The sequence below is a fragment of the Embiotoca jacksoni genome, unplaced genomic scaffold (genome assembly GCF_022577435.1).
Source record: "Embiotoca jacksoni isolate LCO1_2020_lvr unplaced genomic scaffold, fEmbJac1.0.p SCAF_2, whole genome shotgun sequence".
NCBI lineage: Eukaryota > Metazoa > Chordata > Actinopteri > Embiotocidae > Embiotoca > Embiotoca jacksoni.
Window position 1 is genome coordinate 16,550,711 of NW_027185340.1, and position 22,087 is coordinate 16,572,797.

General features: G+C 41.7%; 1 protein-coding gene across 2 annotated transcripts; it reads left to right on the plus strand.

Moving 5' to 3' along the window:
- Positions 1-214: 214 nt before the first annotated feature.
- Positions 215-20,850, plus strand: traf3ip1 (TNF receptor-associated factor 3 interacting protein 1). Of its 2 annotated transcripts, XM_069154784.1 has the most exons (17): positions 215-444; positions 3,139-3,207; positions 5,070-5,231; positions 6,374-6,502; positions 6,662-7,090; positions 7,171-7,242; positions 7,390-7,410; positions 7,647-7,670; positions 8,429-8,504; positions 8,933-8,953; positions 10,297-10,384; positions 11,075-11,167; positions 11,433-11,565; positions 11,642-11,678; positions 11,850-11,926; positions 17,326-17,543; positions 18,135-20,850. In XM_069154784.1, the coding sequence occupies exons 1-17, from the start codon at positions 322-324 to the stop codon at positions 18,298-18,300; spliced, it is 1,938 nt and encodes a 645-aa protein (XP_069010885.1). In that variant the 5' UTR covers positions 215-321; the 3' UTR covers positions 18,301-20,850. The 2 variants fall into 2 exon arrangements, with proteins under 2 accessions (XP_069010885.1, XP_069010886.1); XM_069154785.1 differs by lacking the exon at positions 7,390-7,410.
- Positions 20,851-22,087: the final 1,237 nt, after the last annotated feature.

Here is a 22,087-nt window from a genome sequence, read left to right on the forward strand (position 1 = left end):
GCAACGTCTGTGGGTTGTAGTTTATATGCCGCCCCTCCTCCTGCTCCTCCTCCTCCTCCTCCTGCTCCTCCTCCTCTACCTACCTATCCGTCATTTGCAGTCTGGTTTCTGATTGTTAGCTGTTGCTATGGACACAAAAAGCGCCTCGCGACCGTAAACCCTTGGCGCAGGCGCAGTCTCCAGCAGTGATGCCCTCTGGGATTGCAGAATATTGACATAGCAACCAAGGCGACGGAGCCGCTGCATGTCCTCCTCCGGATCACGTTGTAACTTCGTCTCCTGCGTTGTAAAGTGCTTTTGTGTGACTCCCGACTTGCTGTAATGAACGCGGCGGTGGTGAAGAGGACCCAGGACACGCTGGGCAAAGTGATCAAGAAACCGCCTCTCACGGAGAAACTGCTGAGCAAGCCGCCGTTTCGATACCTCCACGACATCTTCAGCGAGGTGAGACCGAGCCGACCGCGTTAACAGAAACGTCAAGCGAGCCGCCGGAGTTTGTTCAACGAGCCTCTTGACCTCCCGACAACCGGAGCTGCGCCGCTCAAACACGCGCGGTCCTCCCGTCCGGTTAGCTGGCCGGCACACCGACTTTAGCACGAGCTAAGCTAACCGAGTGAGTTCCGGTGTCGGGACGGCGCTGCTTTAAAATGTCTGCTGCAGCACGGAGACGGTCCGCGGCTTCTCCGACTGACCAGGGCGCCGCCGACGGAGGTCGGCGTCCGTCTGAAATGTTAGGTTACCCGTTTAAAAGGTGATGTCGCCGGCCAGCCGTGCTAACGGCGTCTTCTGGTCGCTAGGGCAGGGACACGAGTCTTCTGGTCGCTAGGGCAGGGACACGAGTCTTCTGGTCGCCAAGGCAGGGACACGAGTCTTCTGGTCGCTAAGGCAGGGACACGAGTCTTCTGGTCGCTAGGGCAGGGACACGAGTCTTCTGGTCGCTAGGGCAGGGACACGAGTCTTCTGGTCGCTAAGGCAGGGACACGAGTCTTCTGGTCGCTAAGGCAGGGACACGAGTCTTCTGGTCGCTAAGGCAGGGACACGAGTCTTCTGGTCGCTAAGGCAGGGACACGAGTCTTCTGGTCGCCAAGGCAGGGACACGAGTCTTCTGGTCGCTAGGCAGGGACACGAGTCCCCCCCCAGGGATCAACAAACCTGTCTGTCCTCTGTCGGCTCTCCTGTTGGATAAATCGGTCTGTTCTTCAGAAACCGTCCCGCTGAGCAGCTTATCGGTGAACAAGTTATATATAGTTATATATATATAACTATATATATATAACGATATATATAACTATATATATATATATAACTATATATAGTTATATATATATCGTTATATATATATATATATAACGATATATATATATATATATTATACAGGTTATAATGCAGAAACAGTGTTCTTGTTCTTGTTTCAAACTGCTTAAAAAAAACAAAACAAGGTACACATGTTTATTATTTTTTTAAGGTAGCCAATAAAATGTGTGATTTGTCGGCAGCCACCCACAGCAGCTCTTTCTCCGAGGTGGTGAAGAGCAGGTCAGCTACCACCTGTCACACACGTTTGGTTTCCATCTCCTTCCTGTACTTCGGGAAGAGCAATACGCCACTTGGGAGACCGGAGGAGTCCGATGGTGTGAAGAAAGTTGTTATTCACGAATAGAAAATGTACAAACACACCCAGCGTGTTTTCACTTGGTTAAAAGTGTCCTAATCGTTTCAGGCAGTCTCGCTGAGATTAAGATATCTTCTTCTTTTTTTTTTTTTTTTTTTTTTTCCCAAGAGAGAGAGAGAGAGAGAGAGAGACCTGAGATCAAGAAACATTCACAAGAACACAATCGGCAAAAATAGAAACAACACAATAAACAAGGAATTTAAACGGGCGATGATGAAGCTTTAAAATACCTACGGGGGAGTCCGGGTGTCTGGTTTGAGGGCAGCTTGCTCCATATTCTGTTTAACAGGTGCTTCGTACCTGAAACCTGTTTTGCCAACGTTAACGAGTACAAAAGGGATTCTACGCTTAAGTAGCTGCTGGATTGTGTAAGGTGATGTAAGGTGGTTCAGTCTTCAGCAGGAGAGCTTTATAACATAAGATGGCTATTTCCTCCCAACTTCGGGAAAGCCCGTGGAATCGTGTGATACAGAGAATAATTAGGAATAGGAGAGATAAAGCATAATGCACGGTGATACACAGGTTTTAACTGCTGAAGGGAAGCATGACGATACAGAATATGGCCAGATGTGATTATTTGTCTCTAATAAAATTCGTGTCAGCATTTTACTTGAAGACGTCATTATTGTTGTTGTGATCTCGTCAGCTTCGGGGACTAAAGGGTGACTCCTGCTGTGTTACAAACTGTCATCTCGTTTATGAATATTATCAATTTAAAACCAGACTGAACACGACAAGAATACGAGCACCAATTTATCACAACAAACACTGGTAGTGTAAGTAATTAAGAAGGAACGGTGGTAACAAAATAATGAGTGCAATGTTAAATTAAACAGGGAACACATCATCAGCCCCATGGCCCGCTCTGTTCAATTTAGTCATTTAAAAAAAAAATATTTGAAATAATAGTTTATTGCAAAATCTAACGTGATCAACACTATGAAACGGCTTTTTCTCAACTGCACCTTTGACTTGAGATGTCAAGCAGCGTAAAATCTGTTTCACTTTTCTAAACAGAGGTGAGATCTCATTCTCACTCTCCGCCTATTGGCTCGTATTTTATTTCACTTGAGCTTCATGTATATTTGATAAAGGGAAGTGTGTCGGCATGCGTGACTCCTTTCCTCTGATTAGCAATGTGTCGGAGTCTGACTCCAGGAATCGCGTTGTTAAAGCCAAGAAAGACGTCTGTAACTTTTCTTTAACCGCAGAACGAATTGCAAATACAAACTGACGTTGAGCAAAGTAATCTTCGCGTCACTATTAGCCTGCGGTAGAACAGCAGCACTGCTACTTGTTGTGATATTAAAAGACGTCAGAAGAAGAGCGCCTGATGCACAGGAGCTACTTTAAAGGCGACGCTGTGCTTGCAGTGTGTGTTTTTGAGTTTCAGGATCATGAAATGGTTCATAGTAAAAAAAAAAAGTATCTTCCAACTGTGAAACCTCTTTTCTCTCCACCTCTAGGTCATCAGGACCACTGGTTTTATGAAAGGCCTGTACGAAGAAAACGAAATGAAGTCAGATAGCGTAAAGGTAAGCTCCCCATTCTCTGCTCATTTCGGTATCTTTTCTCTTACCTCTTGTCTTCTGATCCGCACAGTTGATATCACTGCACTTTCGATACCAGCGTTCCTCCATATTCAGTTGAGTCTGTATATGTGCTTTCTTTACGTCTTACGAAAGCAGTCTTACTTGTTCATGTGCTCACCCATGCGTTACGCAGGACAGTCTGAGAGTGTCTGTTTCCCTGCACGCTGCCCGTAAGACAGACTCAGTGAGAGGATCTGGCAGGACATCACTGAGAAGGCTTGTCAAGGTGTCAGAACTTAAATCTGCTGCGTACGAGCCAGATGAATACTTCATGAGAAGACGCTACGCTAATGAGGAGAAAAGTCTTAGCTGATGTTAGATAAATGTTATGGTTCAAATTTCAATTCTTTACAACTTTGAGGTCAAGTTGCTGTGATGAAACACCGTTAATTTATCATCGGTGTATTTGTAGTTTTATCGAAGGCGTATCAGTCTCAATGATGTCACGTGGCAATAAGCTTTCATTTTAGCAGACAATGTTGACACCAACACTCAGCTCGTTCAGTTCATAGGAATGAAAACGCAAGGGCTTTCACGTGGCTCAATGTGTTACCTCATTCGGAGACTTTAAAGACATTTAAATGAAAATCTATGAGATTATTTCTTTGAAATAGATTCTTTGTGCACCGTTGTAGGTCTTATCCAGTTGACAAGTCTCTGCATATATTTGGTAGTAGAGAAAGACACCTTCAAAATGTTTGTGAATGGGTTATATGATAGGACAATGAATTGATTTGTAGTTAATTTGTTTGACAACCTGACATTTTGTTCTGGAATTTACTTTTATTTTCATTCAAACCACTGTTTGGAGCTCATGTATTAGATCTATTTTCAACATAATTTACTTTATTAAAATGTTTCTCGAAAACATCAATATATCCCTTTAATGATTATGTTTACTAAAAGTCCTCCCAGACATTATTCTCAATTGCAAAAGTGCTTAAACAAAATCATTGACTGTATTTTAGTATTTTAACGCAAGACCATGCAGTGCTTTATGAACTGCGCAATGACATTTTAAACCAGTACTAAAACTGATAATGATCACATAAGAGCATCACAACAGTGGAGGCTGCAGGAATATACATGCTAGTGGTTACCTGAGTAACACATCGTTTTTAATAACAATGTCTTATGTCAATCATGTATTTTAATAATTGTTGAGCTCCTGTGCATGAGTGTGTTACTGAATAGAAATTGCATAATGGGATCAACACTGTAAAAGGCCAGCCTATTATCGGGTGCTACGGAGGGGCCAGGTGGTTGCACCAGATACATGTCCTTATGTTACACAGTTGGCAGGCTTCTCAGATGCAGCAGGCTGATAGTCTGGAGGCACTGTTTAGCTCTGGGCCATTAGTCTGGACCAAGGTCTGTTTTATTTACATTCAAGTAAGAATGCAAGAATTAAATCAAAAGAGGGCTCGGTATTTGTTTGTTCCTCCTATTCTGAAGCCGCTCCTGATTATTATTTTACAGAGACGAAGAGAGAGGAATCAGAGTTAAAGGTTGGACACAATTTGTGCTTGTTGGTCCAGTTATATTCAGAAACTGTGTATTGGGACAGGTTGGACTAGGCTGGATGAGTCTACTGCTACTCAAAGCGAGCTATGAAGAATTGTAGCATGGTAGTAATAAGTTGAGCAGACTCTGCAAGGATACGCATATCTCAAGGGTTTAATCATTGCAAATGGGGTCGGAAAAACTTTCCCCTGGAGTTCCTTTACTTTCACAGCCGCATCCCATGTCTTATCTCTCTCGTGCACTCGTCCCATTCATCACAACATGTCTTTTTTCCCGTGTAGGATAAGGACTCTAAAATAGCCTTCCTTCAGAAAGCGATAGATGTCGTAATGCTGCTGAGTGGCGAGCCTCTGGCGGCAAAGCCGGCACGCATCGTGGCCGGCCACGAGCCTGAGAAAACCAATGAACTGCTGCAGGCCATCGCAAAGTGCTGCCTCAACAAGGTTCGTCTGATATATCTTTTTTCATGGCACACATTTTGACTTGTGATTGGAGGGAAAGCGCAGGTGTATTAATGATGGCCAGGTCCTACTTTTTGTGCATGTTGGTTTACTGTTACGATTTACTGGGACACTTAATGCAACAGCCATCATTAATGCATCTGTGCTTTGCGAACACTGACAAGTCAAACTGTATGCCATTCAAAAGATCTATTGCGAGATTACACACACACGCACGCACGCACACAATGAAAAGCTCAGTTTGAAACCCACTAATTTTCCGTATTGTTCATGTTGTCTCTGTTATACAAAAGACCAAAGTACATCTGTGGCACTACATAAAAATAACGTAAAAAATGTGTTTTTTTCACATCAAAATATTAGACTCTTGGGAAAACTGCGTGCCTCAGGGAGAACTTTGAAATATTTTAATTGTACCCTGGAGATTGAGTGTAAACACATGAGCCTGGGGCATAGCTGCTCTTTAAACTGTGTAGAGAATTCTTCGCGGTTTAAATGTGTTTTTCTAAGAGCTTATGAAAAGTAAATTTGCTGTCATGCAGACATCTGGTCACAATTGCAGTAGAGATAGTATTTCAGGATTTTCAACTTGTATGAAACAATAGAAACATGTGAACGTCTTGAATGTGTATTTAGCTCTGACAGTAAAGCGCATTCGAACCATGATCATGTTTATAATGGTACGCTGGGTCAGGAAAGCCAGCTGCTAAGACACGTGCTACAATCTTGCTAATAAATCAAACATAAAATGTCACAATAAGAATTTATTGCTGAGCTTTTTGGCAGTTTTTTGTGTTTTATTTAAATAGTTTTCCTGTCTTTGAAGAACATAACACTAAATGTACCATTATTGCTTTAGTGTTATTTTTGAGGGGCTATATTGAACCCTTCTGTCTTCCTCATTGCAAAGGGAGGTCAGTTCAGTTGGTCCTTTTTAACGGTTAGTTTTACTTCAAGACATTTTAAAAGAGATGTTTTTAAACATGATTTGAATTCAGGCCTTCAGCTTTAAATATATTTGTCTGCACACTGCATTAACCTCATGTTTAATATTCAAAAAACAGCAGATTACTTACTGTTTTCTCCTGTTTTCCACTGAATAATTCCCTGTGCTTGATCTATAGATGTCCAGTGATGATGCAGTGAAGCGAGTACTTGCAGGAGAAAAGGGAGACATGAAGACCAAGGCCAGCACCTCCAGGTCCCAGGACAAGGAGAATAGGGAGGGACGTGAGCGTCATCCAGACAGAGAGGTAAGAACGCTCATTCCTACATATGATGTGAAATGTATTTTGCTGTGGTAGCATTTAGACTTGCGATCTGATGGCCTGGTTCAAATGATCATTTTTCCCACTGTGTTACCGTGAATGTCATTAAATCCTTACACATTGCTTTGATATGAACAATTTCAGGAGAAGAAAAAGATCACAGAGCGCAGCGGCAGCCGGGAGCAGAAGAACCCAGACCAGCCCAAAGAGCAGGAGAGCCGCCGCAGAGACGGAGACAAAGAACACCACCGCGACAGGGAGCGCTCGGAGAAGCACCACCGCAGCGAGCAGGACCAACATGCCAAAGACCGGGACAAGGACAAGAGTCGAGACCGGGAGCGAGACAAGGATCGGGACAAAGGAAGAGTCCGGGACAGGGACAAGGAGAAGGACAGGGAGAGGGACCGAGACAGGGAAAGAGACAAGGAGAGAGACAAAGACAGAGACAAGACGAGAGAGAGAGATTCCCACAGAGACCGAGAAAGAGACAAGGAAAAACGAAGAGACAAAGAGAGGGAGCGACACAAAGACGGAGATGAGAGAAACAAAACTGGAGACAGCAGCAACAGCAGAGTATGCAGCTCGATCCCAATCACGTCTTACATGTTGGAAACAAATGCCGTTATTTACATTTAGTGTACGTTTGTGTGCAGACGAGAGTATCAGAGGAGCCGCAGCAGAAACTCGGCGCTGAAGAGCCTAAAACAGCCAAAACTGTGCCAGTGGTGAGTTCTATATTTTGACTTACGTAATGTCGGTGAATTCAAAAAACATAAAGTTGGTCAATTAATTACTTGTTTGGATCTTAAACTTTTATGTGTTGTAAGAGATTCAAATTAATTTTCTAATCTTGTGCCTTTTATTCTTACAAGGAACCAGAACCACCTGAAGAGGTATTCAAGCCTGTACAAATAATCAGTAGAAAATAATCCAATGCTTTGCAGATCTTTTTAGTGCTTGAATGTCGGGACTGTAGCAAAGAGTCTGAGGTGGCTGGCCGCTTGCTTCAGTTCTAATTTCGGTTACAGTGTTTATTTGGCATAAGGTTTTCTTTCCTCTTATTAACATCGTAATTGATAAATGTCACGTTTAAGTGTTTGTCCTAACGCTGTTTTCTTTGCCTGTACAGCCCACAGAAGCAGTTGAAAACCAGGTAGGAGCTTACTCTGCCGTAACAGTTAAAATGGCTCAGTGGTACTTTTCTCATTTCACATCCTCAGGGCAAAGACAGTCCACTGCTTTTTAAAAAATATATATATATTTCTGATGTCTTCTCAGTTATAATCAGGAATGGGAATTCTTGTTTAGCCTGGATCACTGCTGCTATGCAAAGTCTAAGTCCAGCCAGTATGCTCTAAGACTTGTTAAGGTGTTTTGTATATATATATTAGAGCTTCGTAAGTCAGCTGTCAATAAACTAAGCTCACTAACTTGCTTGTTTCGATTTGGGATATCCATTTCAGAGATGAAATGTTGGTCTGGCAGTGTGTAGCGATGTTCAATTAAACATAAAACCACCTTGTTTTCTACCATGGGAGGAAGTTCGCTACACAACACAATTCACAATTGTCTCGGTACTGATTTGGTTTGTTGCTGTTCTGAGGATTTTTCTTAGTATCTCATCCTCCGCCCCTTTTGATGCTGTGACAGTCGTGTCTTTCTGGATCTTTATCAACTGAAGCTTACAGTGCTTATTCAGCTCCTCACGACAGTCACTTTGCATTCTGTCATTCTGCTTTTCTAAAAGGAAGCGGCCCTTGCTTGTGTGCTCTGCAAGCATGTTGCTACTTTAAAGCTCTACAGTGTTTTTTTTTTTTCTTTTAACGTGTTGTATAATTTTTGGAGAGTTTCATGTGTGATCAAGAATATTTTGCTGGTACTGGACTACAGTTGTATTTTTCCCTCTTATAGTTTGACAGTCCAGCTAGAATACCTCGGCCTTCATCTGCCAAAGGGCAGAGACGGAGACCCAAACTTGGAGGTCAAGGTAAAACCCCAGCACCCTATTCTAACCACCGACACCAACAAGGCATCTCACATGGTTAATACAAATATATAATACAATGCTTTCAAGTCCTGAAATCATTGACAGAAGTGCTTTTTAGTACACGCAAATAGATTTGACAGTTGACGGCTTTATATTTGCACTCCGCTAATAAAATCATTGATTAGTTCCCTCAGTGGGAGGTAGGACTGACTCATCATGATTACTGTTGTGTTGGCTGAAGCAATAAAGCTGCATAGAACTGGCATTAATAACAAGTTTTCTACGATGTCATTCTCCCATAAATATTTCAAAGACACACAGACTGTTGATTAGTCTGTTTTTCATACTCGTTTTTTTAGTAGGTCTCATTGCTCTGTGGATTACAAAGGACTCACCCTCACATTGCTTTGTTCTCTTCTTCTCAACAGATGAATCTGACAGTGAGGGAGGTAGGTGTTCTCTTTACTCCTCTCTCTCTGTCTCATGCAGTTCCATGTAAAGAGAAACATGCTGTGGACAAGAGGTCAACATTACAGTAGACTTGGTGTGATTTGTCAAAAAAATGCGTTTTGAGGATGGCTGTGGTAAGCTGCTGTAATGGAGACGGATCGTAATGATCACACCCATGAATAAAATAACCCATATTTAATGACAGAGTCACAGAAGGAAACCCGAGCAGCTATGTTAACTAACTCTGCACTCAAAGCACAAGGCATAAAATGAATCGATCTTTTAATCTGACTCGTGGTAATGTGGAAAAGAAGTGTCCTCCCAAAATGTCAGAGTGCTCCTTTGAATTCAGGCTCCACATACTCGTAGTCAGAAAGTGAGCGCAGGAACTCATTAAGTGACTGAATGACTCAATGAAGAAAAGGAATGATGTCCTTTGTTTAAAGCATCTGAGCAAGTCAGTCAAGTTTAATTTTAAAGGCCAATTATTGGATGCAATGTTTCAACGGGCTTTCCATGTCTACACTAGCAACGGTTCCTGCCACAGCCCAAACTTACCCGGGTGTGTAAAAGAATAGGAGGCACACCGGGAGAAACACTATGTGCAGAAAGAAAGAAAAAGCTATGATGGTTTGTAGAAATTTGAAAAGAAATTCAGATGCAAGTCCAAAAGGATAATATCTATTTATAGATCTAATCGTCAGTCTTCACATCACTACACATCTTTGAGATACAGGAGCAAAGTTTATCCACTTGTCGACAGGCACCGTATGAGAATGCTGTCTGTCGAGGATTTTTATTCATTCTAGGGACAATAAAGCTGCCTGTCCTCACAGATATTAAAGATTTCCTTAACACCAAGCTAAAAGGCCATTTTACTGCCCTCACTGCTTGAAAGTTTGAAACCTGTTTCACCTCACTGATGGGTGAAGTTGGGTGTGGTCAGATATTTGCTTCATTGCACACCCAACGGTGATGTCATGGGATCTTCAAGTGTGCCTGTATATCGCTGCATCCAGGTGTTAAGTTGAACCGCTGGAGTCTGCAAAGTTTTTCAGGGGATGTTAAATTACTCCAAAAGATTTTAGTGAGTTTTAGGATGGAGCACTCAGTGAAGCTCATCTTTAATGTGGGATGAAGGTGAATGCAAGGAGGTAAAAGCTGAAGTTACATGACTGAATTTCCCTTGTCCAGAGTGGTAGTGTTTCAGAAAAAGTGACGAACATTGGTGCCTTGTTCTAGCGGCGTTTTACGACGTCTCAATCCGCCATGCTAAGTTCAGGTGTGATACTTGCTCTATTATACAAAGCTAACATGAGTCATTGTTTGTTTGTTTTTATAGATGGAGATGCTCAGTTAGCCCAGAGACATGACCTGCAGGAAAATGGAAACGCTGGAGGATCCTCGGTGCCATCAGACATGGCCTCCAGGTCTGAACAGTTAACACCTAACCAGAACTCACTTTCCAAACACTCATTGCTCACATGTTGCTGCTCAAGTTAATCGTCTCAAAAATTTACTTTTTCCTCTACTCGAGCTGTTTTCACATGTATCTGTTAAATGATAATAATAATAATAATAATAATCAGAATAATATAAAATTCAATATTGTACTAAAGCCACATAACAAATAAGTTATTAATGGAGATCACAATGTTTAGTTTTGGTTGAGGATGTATCAGAGAGAAGTTGATTTAATTTTAAAAGTAGCTGCAGCATTATTACATTGTTATATTGCGTTAAATTAATTTATATGAAAATATGGTTAGTTTTGCTTCTGAAACTCTGCCCGGGACCCGATCCAAGATGTGTTCCAGTAAATTTTGGATTCAACTGACTAATCGGTTACGGCAGCTGTTATTAATATTCTGAATGTTGTCCAATGTAAAAATTATCCTCGCAAAATCTGAACCACTCGGTGTGGCCGCCCAAAAGTGGACATTTGGTAAATCTCAGGGAGCTGTTGACAGAATTTTGTTCTATAAAAAAGAAGAGAAAATAAAATACTCTGAGACGGGGTTTTTTTGTTTTTTGAAAAATAGAAAATAAATTTAGATCTAAAATCAGCTTTTAGATCGAGATATTTTTTTTCTTATTATTTATGTTCCGTCATTCTGCAGCAACAGACGGATAGCACGGCCAAGCAGTGCCCGCCCAGCACCTCCTCGAATCAAGAAACAAGACAGCCACACTGATGTGACCCTGGCTGAGAGGTGACGTCATCGTTCATATTCACCAACAACACTTGTCAAAGACATAACACTACTCTTCTTTATATATTCATTCTTAGACTTGTGTAGATCCCACTCGTGGTAGAGATTAATAACTGTTGATCAAACCAAATAGAGAAAACACGCAGATGAAGATAGTATTTGGGATACAATTGTTAAAAAGATGGCTTACATTTCTCGCCCATACATATGCCTTTAAATTAAAATTTCAGTTAGAAATGAGTTGAGCACTTTGTCTGTCTTTCAGGCTGTTCAGTGCCAAACCCTCAGCACCTGTCATCATGGACGGGAAGAAGTCTGAGGATGAGGAGAATGAAGATGAGCAATTTCTCGTGGAGGAGGCGAGCCCTCCGCTCTTAGCTACTCCTGAAATAGAGGCTGTAAGTGGCCTAAACAGTGAGTTGTTCATTGAAAACTGTAAGTCTGAGGTAGTTACCTACGTTTTTCTCTTTACAGGAACCGGCACAAGAACTAAACAGTGAAGAGAAACATGGTACACAGTCACATTTCTATATTGTCTTTATTTTTTATTTCTTGTTTATTTCAATAGGCCTGTACTGCCATCATTTTTCCTGATTCTGCTTCTCACTGAATTGCTGAATCACATCCTTGTTTGTGGAAATAGATCTTTCTCTTTTGTTCTAACTGTTTTTTCTCACTGTAGGTGGCCTCGTGAAAAAGATCCTCGAGACCAAGAAAGACTATGAATTGTCGCCATCCTCCCACAAACCTAAAGAGCAGGTATGGACTTGACGTAGCAGTTCTTTTTATCTCCACTAGAGGGCAGTATCAGCCCAGTTCTTACCAAATCATCAGTACCAGTGACTTGAAACCCAGGTTAAACATCTCCATCGGTGCTATCAGCGAGTCTTTCTGGAACGTTTACTCTCAGGGAACACGTTTTAACCACACCGGAAAAAAAAAACGCCGCAACACTGGTTATTATCAAAAGAAAGATATAAACAAATGTAGTGCGGAGGTGTAATTGCACTGCCTTGAAAACCACAAAAATGTTCCCCTCCAGTGAAGCTGAAGGGGCTAATAACCAGACAAGCAAGTATGACCCTCAACAGACCACACACACTTAACACGCACATCAAGATGTCTGGACCAAAATGAGCTTGTTTTCTTGGGTTGCTTAATATCTTAGGTATGCTTAATTTTTTTTTTTGCATACAGACGTCTTTGTTTGTGCACAGTTGGAAGGTATCTGCCATCTTGGAAAAACGTTTTCTGACCTTAAATTCGATTGAAACTTCTCCCCCTGTGTTAACGTGGCAGAAAGCAGACAATACACAGTTGGTTTTTCAGTCATTGTCTCTGAATATCCTCCATTTAAAAACAATATGTATAAGGAGGTCAAAGGTACCAGTAAGGTTTCTTCTTCCTTCTCATCTCCCCTTTAATGTGGACTTTTTATTACACAAGGTGACATCTTACTGCCGCTGCTCATGGATTCCCTTCTGTCAGCTTATTTATCAGCCAGTGAGAGCGTTCTTTCATCAATATTTGGAGTGTGAGACGGTGTGAAGTTTACAGTTTGGTCTGTACTCCGCGGTGTGAGGTGGCGTATGCTGTCGGCTTTGGGTGGTCCCCTTCACTGAAGCGTACTCTCCCTGCATCCCTTCCTCAGCTGACCACCCTGACTCTGATGGATGCACTGTTTTGGACTGTCACTCATGCCGAAAGGCCCCCCCGATCTATCTCTTCCTAACTGCGGCCTCAGAAATCATCCCTCATTAATTACACCCGAAGTTGTCGAAGCTTAACCAGCAGTAGGCTGAAATAGCTTAGCAGGAATTTCAAGGCCCGGCATTTAACAAACTTTTCGTGCGAGAGTGTGTTGAAATGTAGTAACGGACACACGCAGGTAAAAAAAAAAAAAAAAAAAAAACATCCAAAATAGCAGCGTTCTTTTTGTAACATGAGCATAGCCTTGTAGAGGTTACCCTAATTTTCTTAATGCAGCCTCCTCAGTTTTCAGAGCATCCTGTACGGTCTGCAGGGCAGCTTAGTGCAGGTATGTCTGCACATAGGAACTGTGAACTGCCCAGTCCACCCCTCCGTCATTATTGGCCTTACCTCGTCAGCTGTATAAAGAGCTATAATGACTTCCTTCCTGACATGAAAGGGGGGGGGGGGGGGTCAGCTTAATGGAGTCCTTTATTTTAATTTTTTTTTTTTTTGGTAATCACGGTAAAACACGCAGAGACAAAAATGTAAATATTGAGCTTCCTCATTCTATGTGGTTGGACCGGTTTGAAATTACAGCTGCTTTATTTCATTTCTTAAAGAAATATTGATATTTATTGAAACATAGTGTCTGAATAAGTCAAAAACTACTTTAACATCGTGTTCAGTGCAAACATGTCGACCTTTGGACCATTTTATTTATTTTATGGAAATTAAGTATTTTCTTTTTTTTTTTTCTTTTTTTTTTATGTCCATTGTAATTTAATTGAGCTCTTCCGTTACTGATGTAAATTTGAGAAACACTTAAGCAATCAAAAGAATATATTTTGCCTTGTCCCACCACAGTGTGTGCGACCAGTATTTGCTGTATATTTATGGGGACGACCTTCCTCATGACCCCTCGGCCGCCTTGTATATTATTCCAAGATACTTCTCTTTCTATTTAGACAGAATCTGCCCCTTGCAACAGCTGCGTTTTCATAAGATTTTTTTGTGTACTCTTTTCCTCCCATTTCTTTGCCCCATCCAATTAGCCTTGATGAAGGTTTGTAATGTATAAATAAACCCTGTGGCATACAAATGGATGGCTGTTGAGTGAGAGTCACGGAGGAGAAGGGCCAGAATACTCTCTGTAGAATTGTCAGGAAAATAAATACTCCTCTGCAGACCTCTGTCTTCATAAACATCCAGCGTTTTTTTTTTGTGGAAACATAAGGAAATGACCCCGTGGCATTCCATTAGTCATATTACTTTTGTCGAGGTCACATTGGCTTGTTAGAGATTTTTTTTTTGGTCAGGTTTATGAGCAGCACTAATCTGTTATCAGGCCTGACCTCAACCTTGATGACATATTTTGACACCAAGTTGTTCCTTCAAATCCTTCAAAGCGGCTCTTTTTTCCATCAGAGAAATTGAAAGATTAAGCGCTTCTTTTTTTTTTTTTTTTAAATGCATTCTCCATTTTCTTTTGCTGCAGTGTAGCCAGTGGTCCCTAGGAGGTTTCCTCTCGGTTCACCCCATACCCCAGGGTAGCGATCTCAATAGTGTCCCAAGGGACGACAGTGACCTTGCAACAACATCCTGTAACCTCATTGCTGTTCTCCTCACCTCACTGACTCCAAGCTATTTTTATGATCTAGCCAAACTTTTCAATAGCATCTGATGAAAAATGGCAAGGAAGCCCATATACAACGTCCACAGCCAATTCTCATCTTATGCTTTACTCCGTGGCTCACCGCTCAGATCCTCCACAGGAACCCACTGTAAAATCCTTAAGGGAGCGCATCAGTGTCTCCACATGGACACCAGCAGCCAGTCAAATTGTTCCCAGATGCTCTGAAGTTGTTAAATGTGGTCTTCAGTGATCTATAACCCACTTTAACAAGACTTTATTTTTTTTTAATTGGTGTGATCTGAGTTTTTTTCCCCCCCTTGAGTTCATAAAGATTAATGGTCAAATGACATTTTTAGCGAGCTCTGTCACACGGTGGGAAATGTTGGTGTAATATTAAGTGACAGATTTCAGGGTCAAAATAATAATTTACTATTGTGAGGCTGGTAACCACCTGCTGTAACCACCTTAGTTTGTGCTCAAATTGACTCATATTGATTGTGGGTGTAGCAGCATTTATAATATGCTTGTTTTGACCAGATTTGATCTCATAATTTACCAATAATGAATGACGCTCAACAGTCTCTTCGTAAGAGAAGCTGATCTCTCGCCATCGACCGGACAGCTAGTGTTGAAATTTTTGTTTTCCCAGTTAATGATACCCTAAAGCTTTCCATGACACTGACAGCTCCTGTGTTTGTGAGCCATTTTTCTTGTCAGAGGATACTTTGAAGAATGTTTTCCTTTTAGTCCCACAAATCCCCATAAGGGCTCCATAAATCAAACTTTTGCACGCATATCCTAATTAAGCTGATTAGGCGTGTGACATCTGGCTGAATTCACATTGCACTGCACTTTGCAGTGTTATTTGTCTGCACTGAGTTTTAGATGAAGTAGAAAATTCAACTCAACAAGTATTTTGCTAATAATAAAATGCAGATAAAATGTTATGTATGCACTTTTTTTTATATGATATAAATACTGTAGGTATATAGCTCAAATTTCAAACTTTTCCTCTTCTTCTTAGTCCACAAAGGCTGTGTCTTCCCTGTTGCCCTGGGGCTTTCATCACCGTCTTAAGATAATGGGAAAACCTGCCCCCACCCCCCCACCCCCCCTCCTCTCACCTCCTACTCCTCTGTGGTCACCACGTCTAAATATTGTTCTGTGATCTGGGTGAGAAAAAGGAAAACTAGGAGCACACGGGTCTCGTAGAGCCCGACACGGACCCCCATAAAGCTGTGATTTATATCTACCCAGACAGAGTGCACACGAACAAGGGGTCATGTTTTCACGGCACATTTTTTTTTTTTTTTTTTCCAACAGAGAAAAAGAAGGGGGGGGGGAGGGTGGCGAGAGGACGTCAAATAGAACGAAGCCACGGGTCCTGCTCCGTCTGGGCCGTGCAGACCAAACCGCAGCCAGGCAGGCCGAATGAGCCGTAGTGTTTGTCTAGCTGCAGGGTTCACGGCGCCCAGCGGAAAGCCACCCACCTTGCTGGGGGACCGCTGGGCCGAGGCATTTCAACCCTCACACTCCTCAGCAGAGTGAGTTCGTCGCAAATTTTGTACTCGCTTCCTGAAAGAAGAAATGGTGGCAAACAATAATGTCGCATGTCATTTCTGCGGTGGGGTCTTGTCTGGCCGAGCTGCCCCTCAAAACTGTAATCAGCGAGCTGCTTGGTTTGTTTTCAGAGACGGCTCGATAAGGCTACGCTATATGCTCCAGCCGCGCCAGCCATATGTTGCCTGCCATTGGAGGGGGGGGGGCTCTGTGACAGATTGTGTGTTTTGAAGAGGAAGCTGTCATTTAGTTTACATTCTCTTCCAAGTATGAATTCGGCCGCCTCACGAAGGCAGGTGCTCCCATCTGTGGAGCCAAACGGAGTGATTTGGGCCAAGAGTTGAACTTGAAAGGAGGCATAAGTGTAGTAGTTGTTACTCAATACTGTAGTTAAATAACCCCGCTGCCACAGCCTGTTACTAAAATAAACAAGACTTAAAGACCAAGATTGCGTGTGGGGGTTATGTGTGATCACTGTATGCTTCCACTGATCCTCAGGTTGCTGTTTGTAGATGTGTGTGTGTGTGTGTGTGTGTGTGTGTGTGTGTGTGTGTGGCGCTTTAGGGTTGCAATGCCGAGTGCACGCACACACACACACACACACACACACACACACACACACACACACAGGCCTCGCGAAGCCCAGCTGAGCAAACATCCTTGGGTTTGCTCCCTGCGAAGGGAGGTCCTTCCCTGATACCCTTCCCTCGTTTTCACCGTCAAGGGGACTGAGTGTAATTGGGAGAAAGCCAACACCCCCCCCCCCCCTCCCCTCCTTCATCCACACACCATACACTGGAAGCCTTCACCAGCCAGTCAGCCAGTCCCCTACTTTAGCCAACACAATTCAGCAGCACGTTTGATCTTTATATATACAGCTAGGTTGGTAGAATTCCTGCCTAACATTTTTAGCCTTGAAATCCTAAACCACTAAATGCAGCCTTGCTCTGGTTCTGAGCATTTGAGACTTTGCTGGCGAAGGTGGAATTCCTCAAGAGAGTTTATTATGTTTTTGGTCCGGGGACACACAAGTGATTTCTGTGTGTGTTCCTACATCTGTTTGATACAGCCCTGAGTGATAAATCACGCAAATCACATCAAACCTTTTTCTTTCTTCGCCTGTTAAGAGCAACCTGTTCATGTAACTAAACAAGGCGTTCCCTTTAATCATTCCTCAAATACCAACATGCGCGCGCCCTAGAATTTGATATTTGCATGCTACGTAATATTTTGATCACCCAAACCTCACCCATCGCACCACTTCCCCTTTCAGAACCTGGTGTCCGAGGCGGCGCAGAGGAAAGAGCGGGACATGGTGACGAGGGAGATTGATCGGCTTCGCTCGTCCATTCAGATGGTGTGCCGCAGTTCCCTACCTTTGGGCAAGATCATGGACTACATCCAGGAGGACGTGGATGCCATGCAGGCGGAGCTGCACACCTGGCGGCGGGAGAATAAGGAGCACGCACAGGCCTTGATGCAGGAGCAGAGGTAGGACCGGTACATGCTCGACAAGCCTGCAGTTACGCGTTGTCGAATATAGTTCAGTTTATGTCCATCACCAGTTCACATACAGACTCGCCTTCTCGTGCGAGGGCGCTTCCTTTCTACAACATTTACTAGGAGTGCGATTCTCGCTTTGGGTGCGAGAGGTGCCGGGTTCAAATCCCGGACGTGCCCCCCAATTTGTTATAGCCCGGCTCTTGAGACGGTAGCAAATAAGGAAGCATACGTGAGGGTGTAACTAATAATGCGCTTTATTTAATCAAAATGAACAAACATAACGGAAAAACAATATTCCAACGAAAACACTCAAATAATCAACACCTCACATCTGAATTCTAAACAATATCTTTTAATCTTCTACCGTTTGTTTTTCTCTCCGAGTCTCTTAAATTCATTGGAGCACAGGCGATATGTTAATGTGAATACACTGATGATGACGTATCTGTTTAAATACGAGGTCTTAAGTGTTCTGTTGTTGTATTTGCTGGTCGTTGTGGTCACTTTCTCAACTTGAACTCGGATGATTTCATGAAAACATTTCGTTCTTTGTTTGTGTGTGCTTGTGTACGCCTGCAGAGCGACAGACCGCGCAGTCGAGCCTCTTAAAGCAGAACTAGCTGAACTGGAGCAGCTGATCAAGGACCAGCAGGACAAGATTTGTGCTGTAAGGTCCAACATACTGAAGAACGAAGAGAAGATCCAGAAGATGGTGACTGGCATCAACTTCTCTTCCAGAACCTGAATGAGGAAAAAAGGTTAACAAAGAAAATCTTCTAAAAAAAAAAATGCACTGAATATTGAGGCAAGAGCAGTTTTGTGTTCATAATAATGGTAAGGTCATTTTTCTTGGAGATGATGTGGGATGGGACCAAAACTGAACTTTTAGGTTTTCCTGCCAGAACAGGGAATTAACTTAAATATGTTCCTCCACAACAAGGGCAGGAAATATCTGTTGGGTACACGCTAATAATAAAAAAAAAAAAAAGGCCACAAATTGTTTTCGAGGTCGGACATTATTCACAAATATTGGGATAACGGGATGGAAACGTGGATGTGTGAGCTGATAAGACCGACAGATGAACGAATACAATTCATCTTCCTACCCTGCAGGAGAACCTAACCCGGTCTTTGGCCCTTGTTCTGTGATGGTGCCTTTGTTAAATGAGCCCGTGCACAACGAGTAGATGGTTGTATTTAATGCTTGGTTAGCTGCACATTCAGCATCCATTAGACCAAATTAAAAGTCTATTTCCTTGTTCTTTTCATCATGAAGGGAAAATGCATTTTTGTTTAGGGTGTGGCACGCCCAGCATTTTTCTTGGATTTGGAACTTTGACGTACAGTTTGATTGGAGTAGGAAGCAGCTTTCTTTTCCGGATATTTTGCTGTTCTCCATGGTGATCATTGAATCTGCTGTCGAGCTGTTGGACTACCTTTTCAAATATATATTAAACTTATTGATGGCACACTCGGCTAACTGGAAAAAGGAGTAAAAGTCTTGGCTGGAGAAATCTATTATTTTTATGGAGGGTCCTGGTGGTTTAGATGACTGAAATATATTTAATAGGATTGTGGTATCTTGGTTTATCATTGTCCCGGTATCGTTTATATGTCATCCTAATATTTTCTTATTCTTCCAAACCTTTGCTTTTAAGCTTTTTCCCTCAAGCTACCTTCCCCAAAAAAAGAGGATTTTAATGTTTTCAAAAACTTTTGCTTTCTTTGCTTACAACAACCTTATCCCACTGTGTAAAATCTAGTACTCCCAGTTTATCTATGTTACTTCAATCACTCTTCCACTTTTGAAGCACTGCTGCACTTTTATAAGGGGAGGTACCTTTTGAAGGGTTTTTTAGAAGAAAAAAAAACATTTTTTGGCGACGAAGCAGTGTTAAAATTCTTTCTTCTTTCTCTTAAAGTATCTTATAACAAAAATAACAGACACACCAATCTTTCATACTTTCAGGGAGAAAAAAAACATCCATTCTCCTTGCAGTGAGCATGCAGGATAGCCACCATTGTGGAGGCCCGTCTTGTCCATTTGTACGACAGGATTTGCCAAACTGTTCCTTTTTCAGGATGGAGACCATGTTTGGTTAAATGGAAATTTCTGTGGACTTTCTATATAATACAAACAAATATTTTACTAGCTCCTTTTGCAACTTGAAGAAATGTGCTTTACACATGTAGCTAATATGAAAATACGAAGCAATACTCGACTGATAACTGTAGTAGGACGTTGGATCGCGGAGGTGTGAGACTGAATAACAACTGTCTCAGTTGTCCTCAAATTTCCAGTAATAGAAATATCCCACTGTTGTCCATGTGTGAATGGAGTACAAACAAATGCTTCCTTGTATAGTGGCCTAACTCACCCTGAATAAAAAAAAGCAGTTACCACATTTAGTAACAGTGTAATTTGAATGTCGTTAATACTTGCACACATGCAGTTGCTACCTCGGTTAGTTCTACTGCACATTTGCCTCCCTGACGATATACATCAACAGTGTTTACAGAAAATTATATTAAAAAAAACATTTGCTGTGAAATTCTGGTTGAATTGATGAATGTATTTATTTTACTTTATTTCTTCTTTATGACCAGTGATTACAGTTGTATCAAAACTAGTTCCATTATTTCAGATGTGATTGTGCTGATCGTTCTTTAAAGGCTCTCTTTTCTGTATAAACCACCTAAATATTTATTAGGTGGTTTATTTTCTGCTCTTTCTGAGGTTTCCACTTTCACTGTCCTGGCAGATCAATTAGTATCCAAGAGTGTAGGCTAAGAATATGAATTAATTCTGTGATGCTACTAATGTCATGGCCGAGTATATTCTAAGGACAAAACAATTTGTAACTTGGATGCTACAAACCCTGTTTGTTTTTGACAACGGTGAAAAAAATTACAGCTTGAAACTTACATTAACACTAATTTTTTTAAAAGGGACACAATACATTGCAGTGCATTGACGCTATTCACTCTAACAATTCAGCTGTCAAAATGTGCTCTAATTTGCTCTAATAGTATTATATATAGTCCATCAAATATAGATTTTTAAAACAACGGGTAACTAATTGAAAAATCTAATTAAAAAATTATATGAGCAACACTTGTTAAAAGTGGGAACCTGCATGCTCATAGTTCTATAAAAGAATTATTTACACTGTACACTATTTGTATCATATCCTTGGTTTCTCTTTAAACTGTATATTATGTATATGTGGAGACTGTATCATAGCTCAAATAATTATATAATTTTGTAGTGGAGTGAAATAAATGGTTACATTGCAATAAATATTTGTCTCTTTCGTGTTTTTAACAGTGGACAGCAGTGAATTGCGGAGTGCAGAGAAAGATACAGAGTTAAAACCGCAAGCAGTGATATACGGGCCCTCGCACGGTGCACATCGGGGATCCAGCGGGCCGGAGCCGCCGGCTCCCCGACGTGCAGCACGCGAGGGTCCGCATATTCCCGCTTTGCAGTTTTAATATTTTTCTCGATCTCGTTCCTTATTCTTCTTTAAAAAAAAAAAAAAATCCCTTTTTTCGGCGGCTTTAACATCTTCAAAAACTCATGAAAGTTGGTGCCTGACGCATCTGCAAAGTTTCGTGAGGTTTGGAGCATCGTTTGACCTTAAAACTCAACTTCCTGTGTCACAGCGAAACATCAAAGTTAGCCGCATCACCCTGGCTATACTTTATTTTTTGTTATTGATTTTGTATTAGGTTTTTTATTTTGTATTAGGGTTTTTGTTTTGGTATGACGACATTTACTAACCCAAAACTGTGTGGCTTACCCGTAGAGGCTCTCTGTGAACTGTGTGGATTACCTTGAGCGGGGCTCGAACCCACGTCCTCATGAGGTCTTTTCCAGCTCCGAAGCGGCATTATAGAAGAATAATAGGGCTTTTGCACTATCGGTACTTGGGCCCTAATTAAAGTCACAATAGCCTCACAATGGCAGTTAATTTAGAGGTCTTGATCAATCCACTTACATTATAAGGGAAATAATAAATGACTTTACTTTGTGATTTTATGTGAAGCCCCTGTTGCGTCCAAATCACATCCTCAAGGAGACCCTTCTCTTTTGAAGCCTCATCTTTCATGACAGTAGTAGAGTATTTAATTTTCTTTTGAAGACCCTTGAGTAACACTAGCAGCAATTTTTCTTACGAAACAGCTGCGACACACACAAAACATATTAATAATCCCCTTTTAACAGCTATTAGGAAAGACTTAGAGCATTTGTGATGCAAGTTGGAGATTTAGCTGAAGGCCTCTTGCAGGTGGCATGACACCTGCAAAGACGCTGGCCTCAGTCTCAACAGGTGGATTTAAAAAAAAAAAAAAGAAAGAAAGGAAACCCCAACTGTCCACCTGCATCTACCTTTTCACTGTTGGGCTTCACAAAGGAATGACTCGTGACTCTTAATGACTCTTAAATTCCCCGTTGATTTTAGCTTTTGAATTTCACAATGGTTTGTGCTAATGAGTGAGATCACCTTTCACGTTTGTGGTTTCCCACT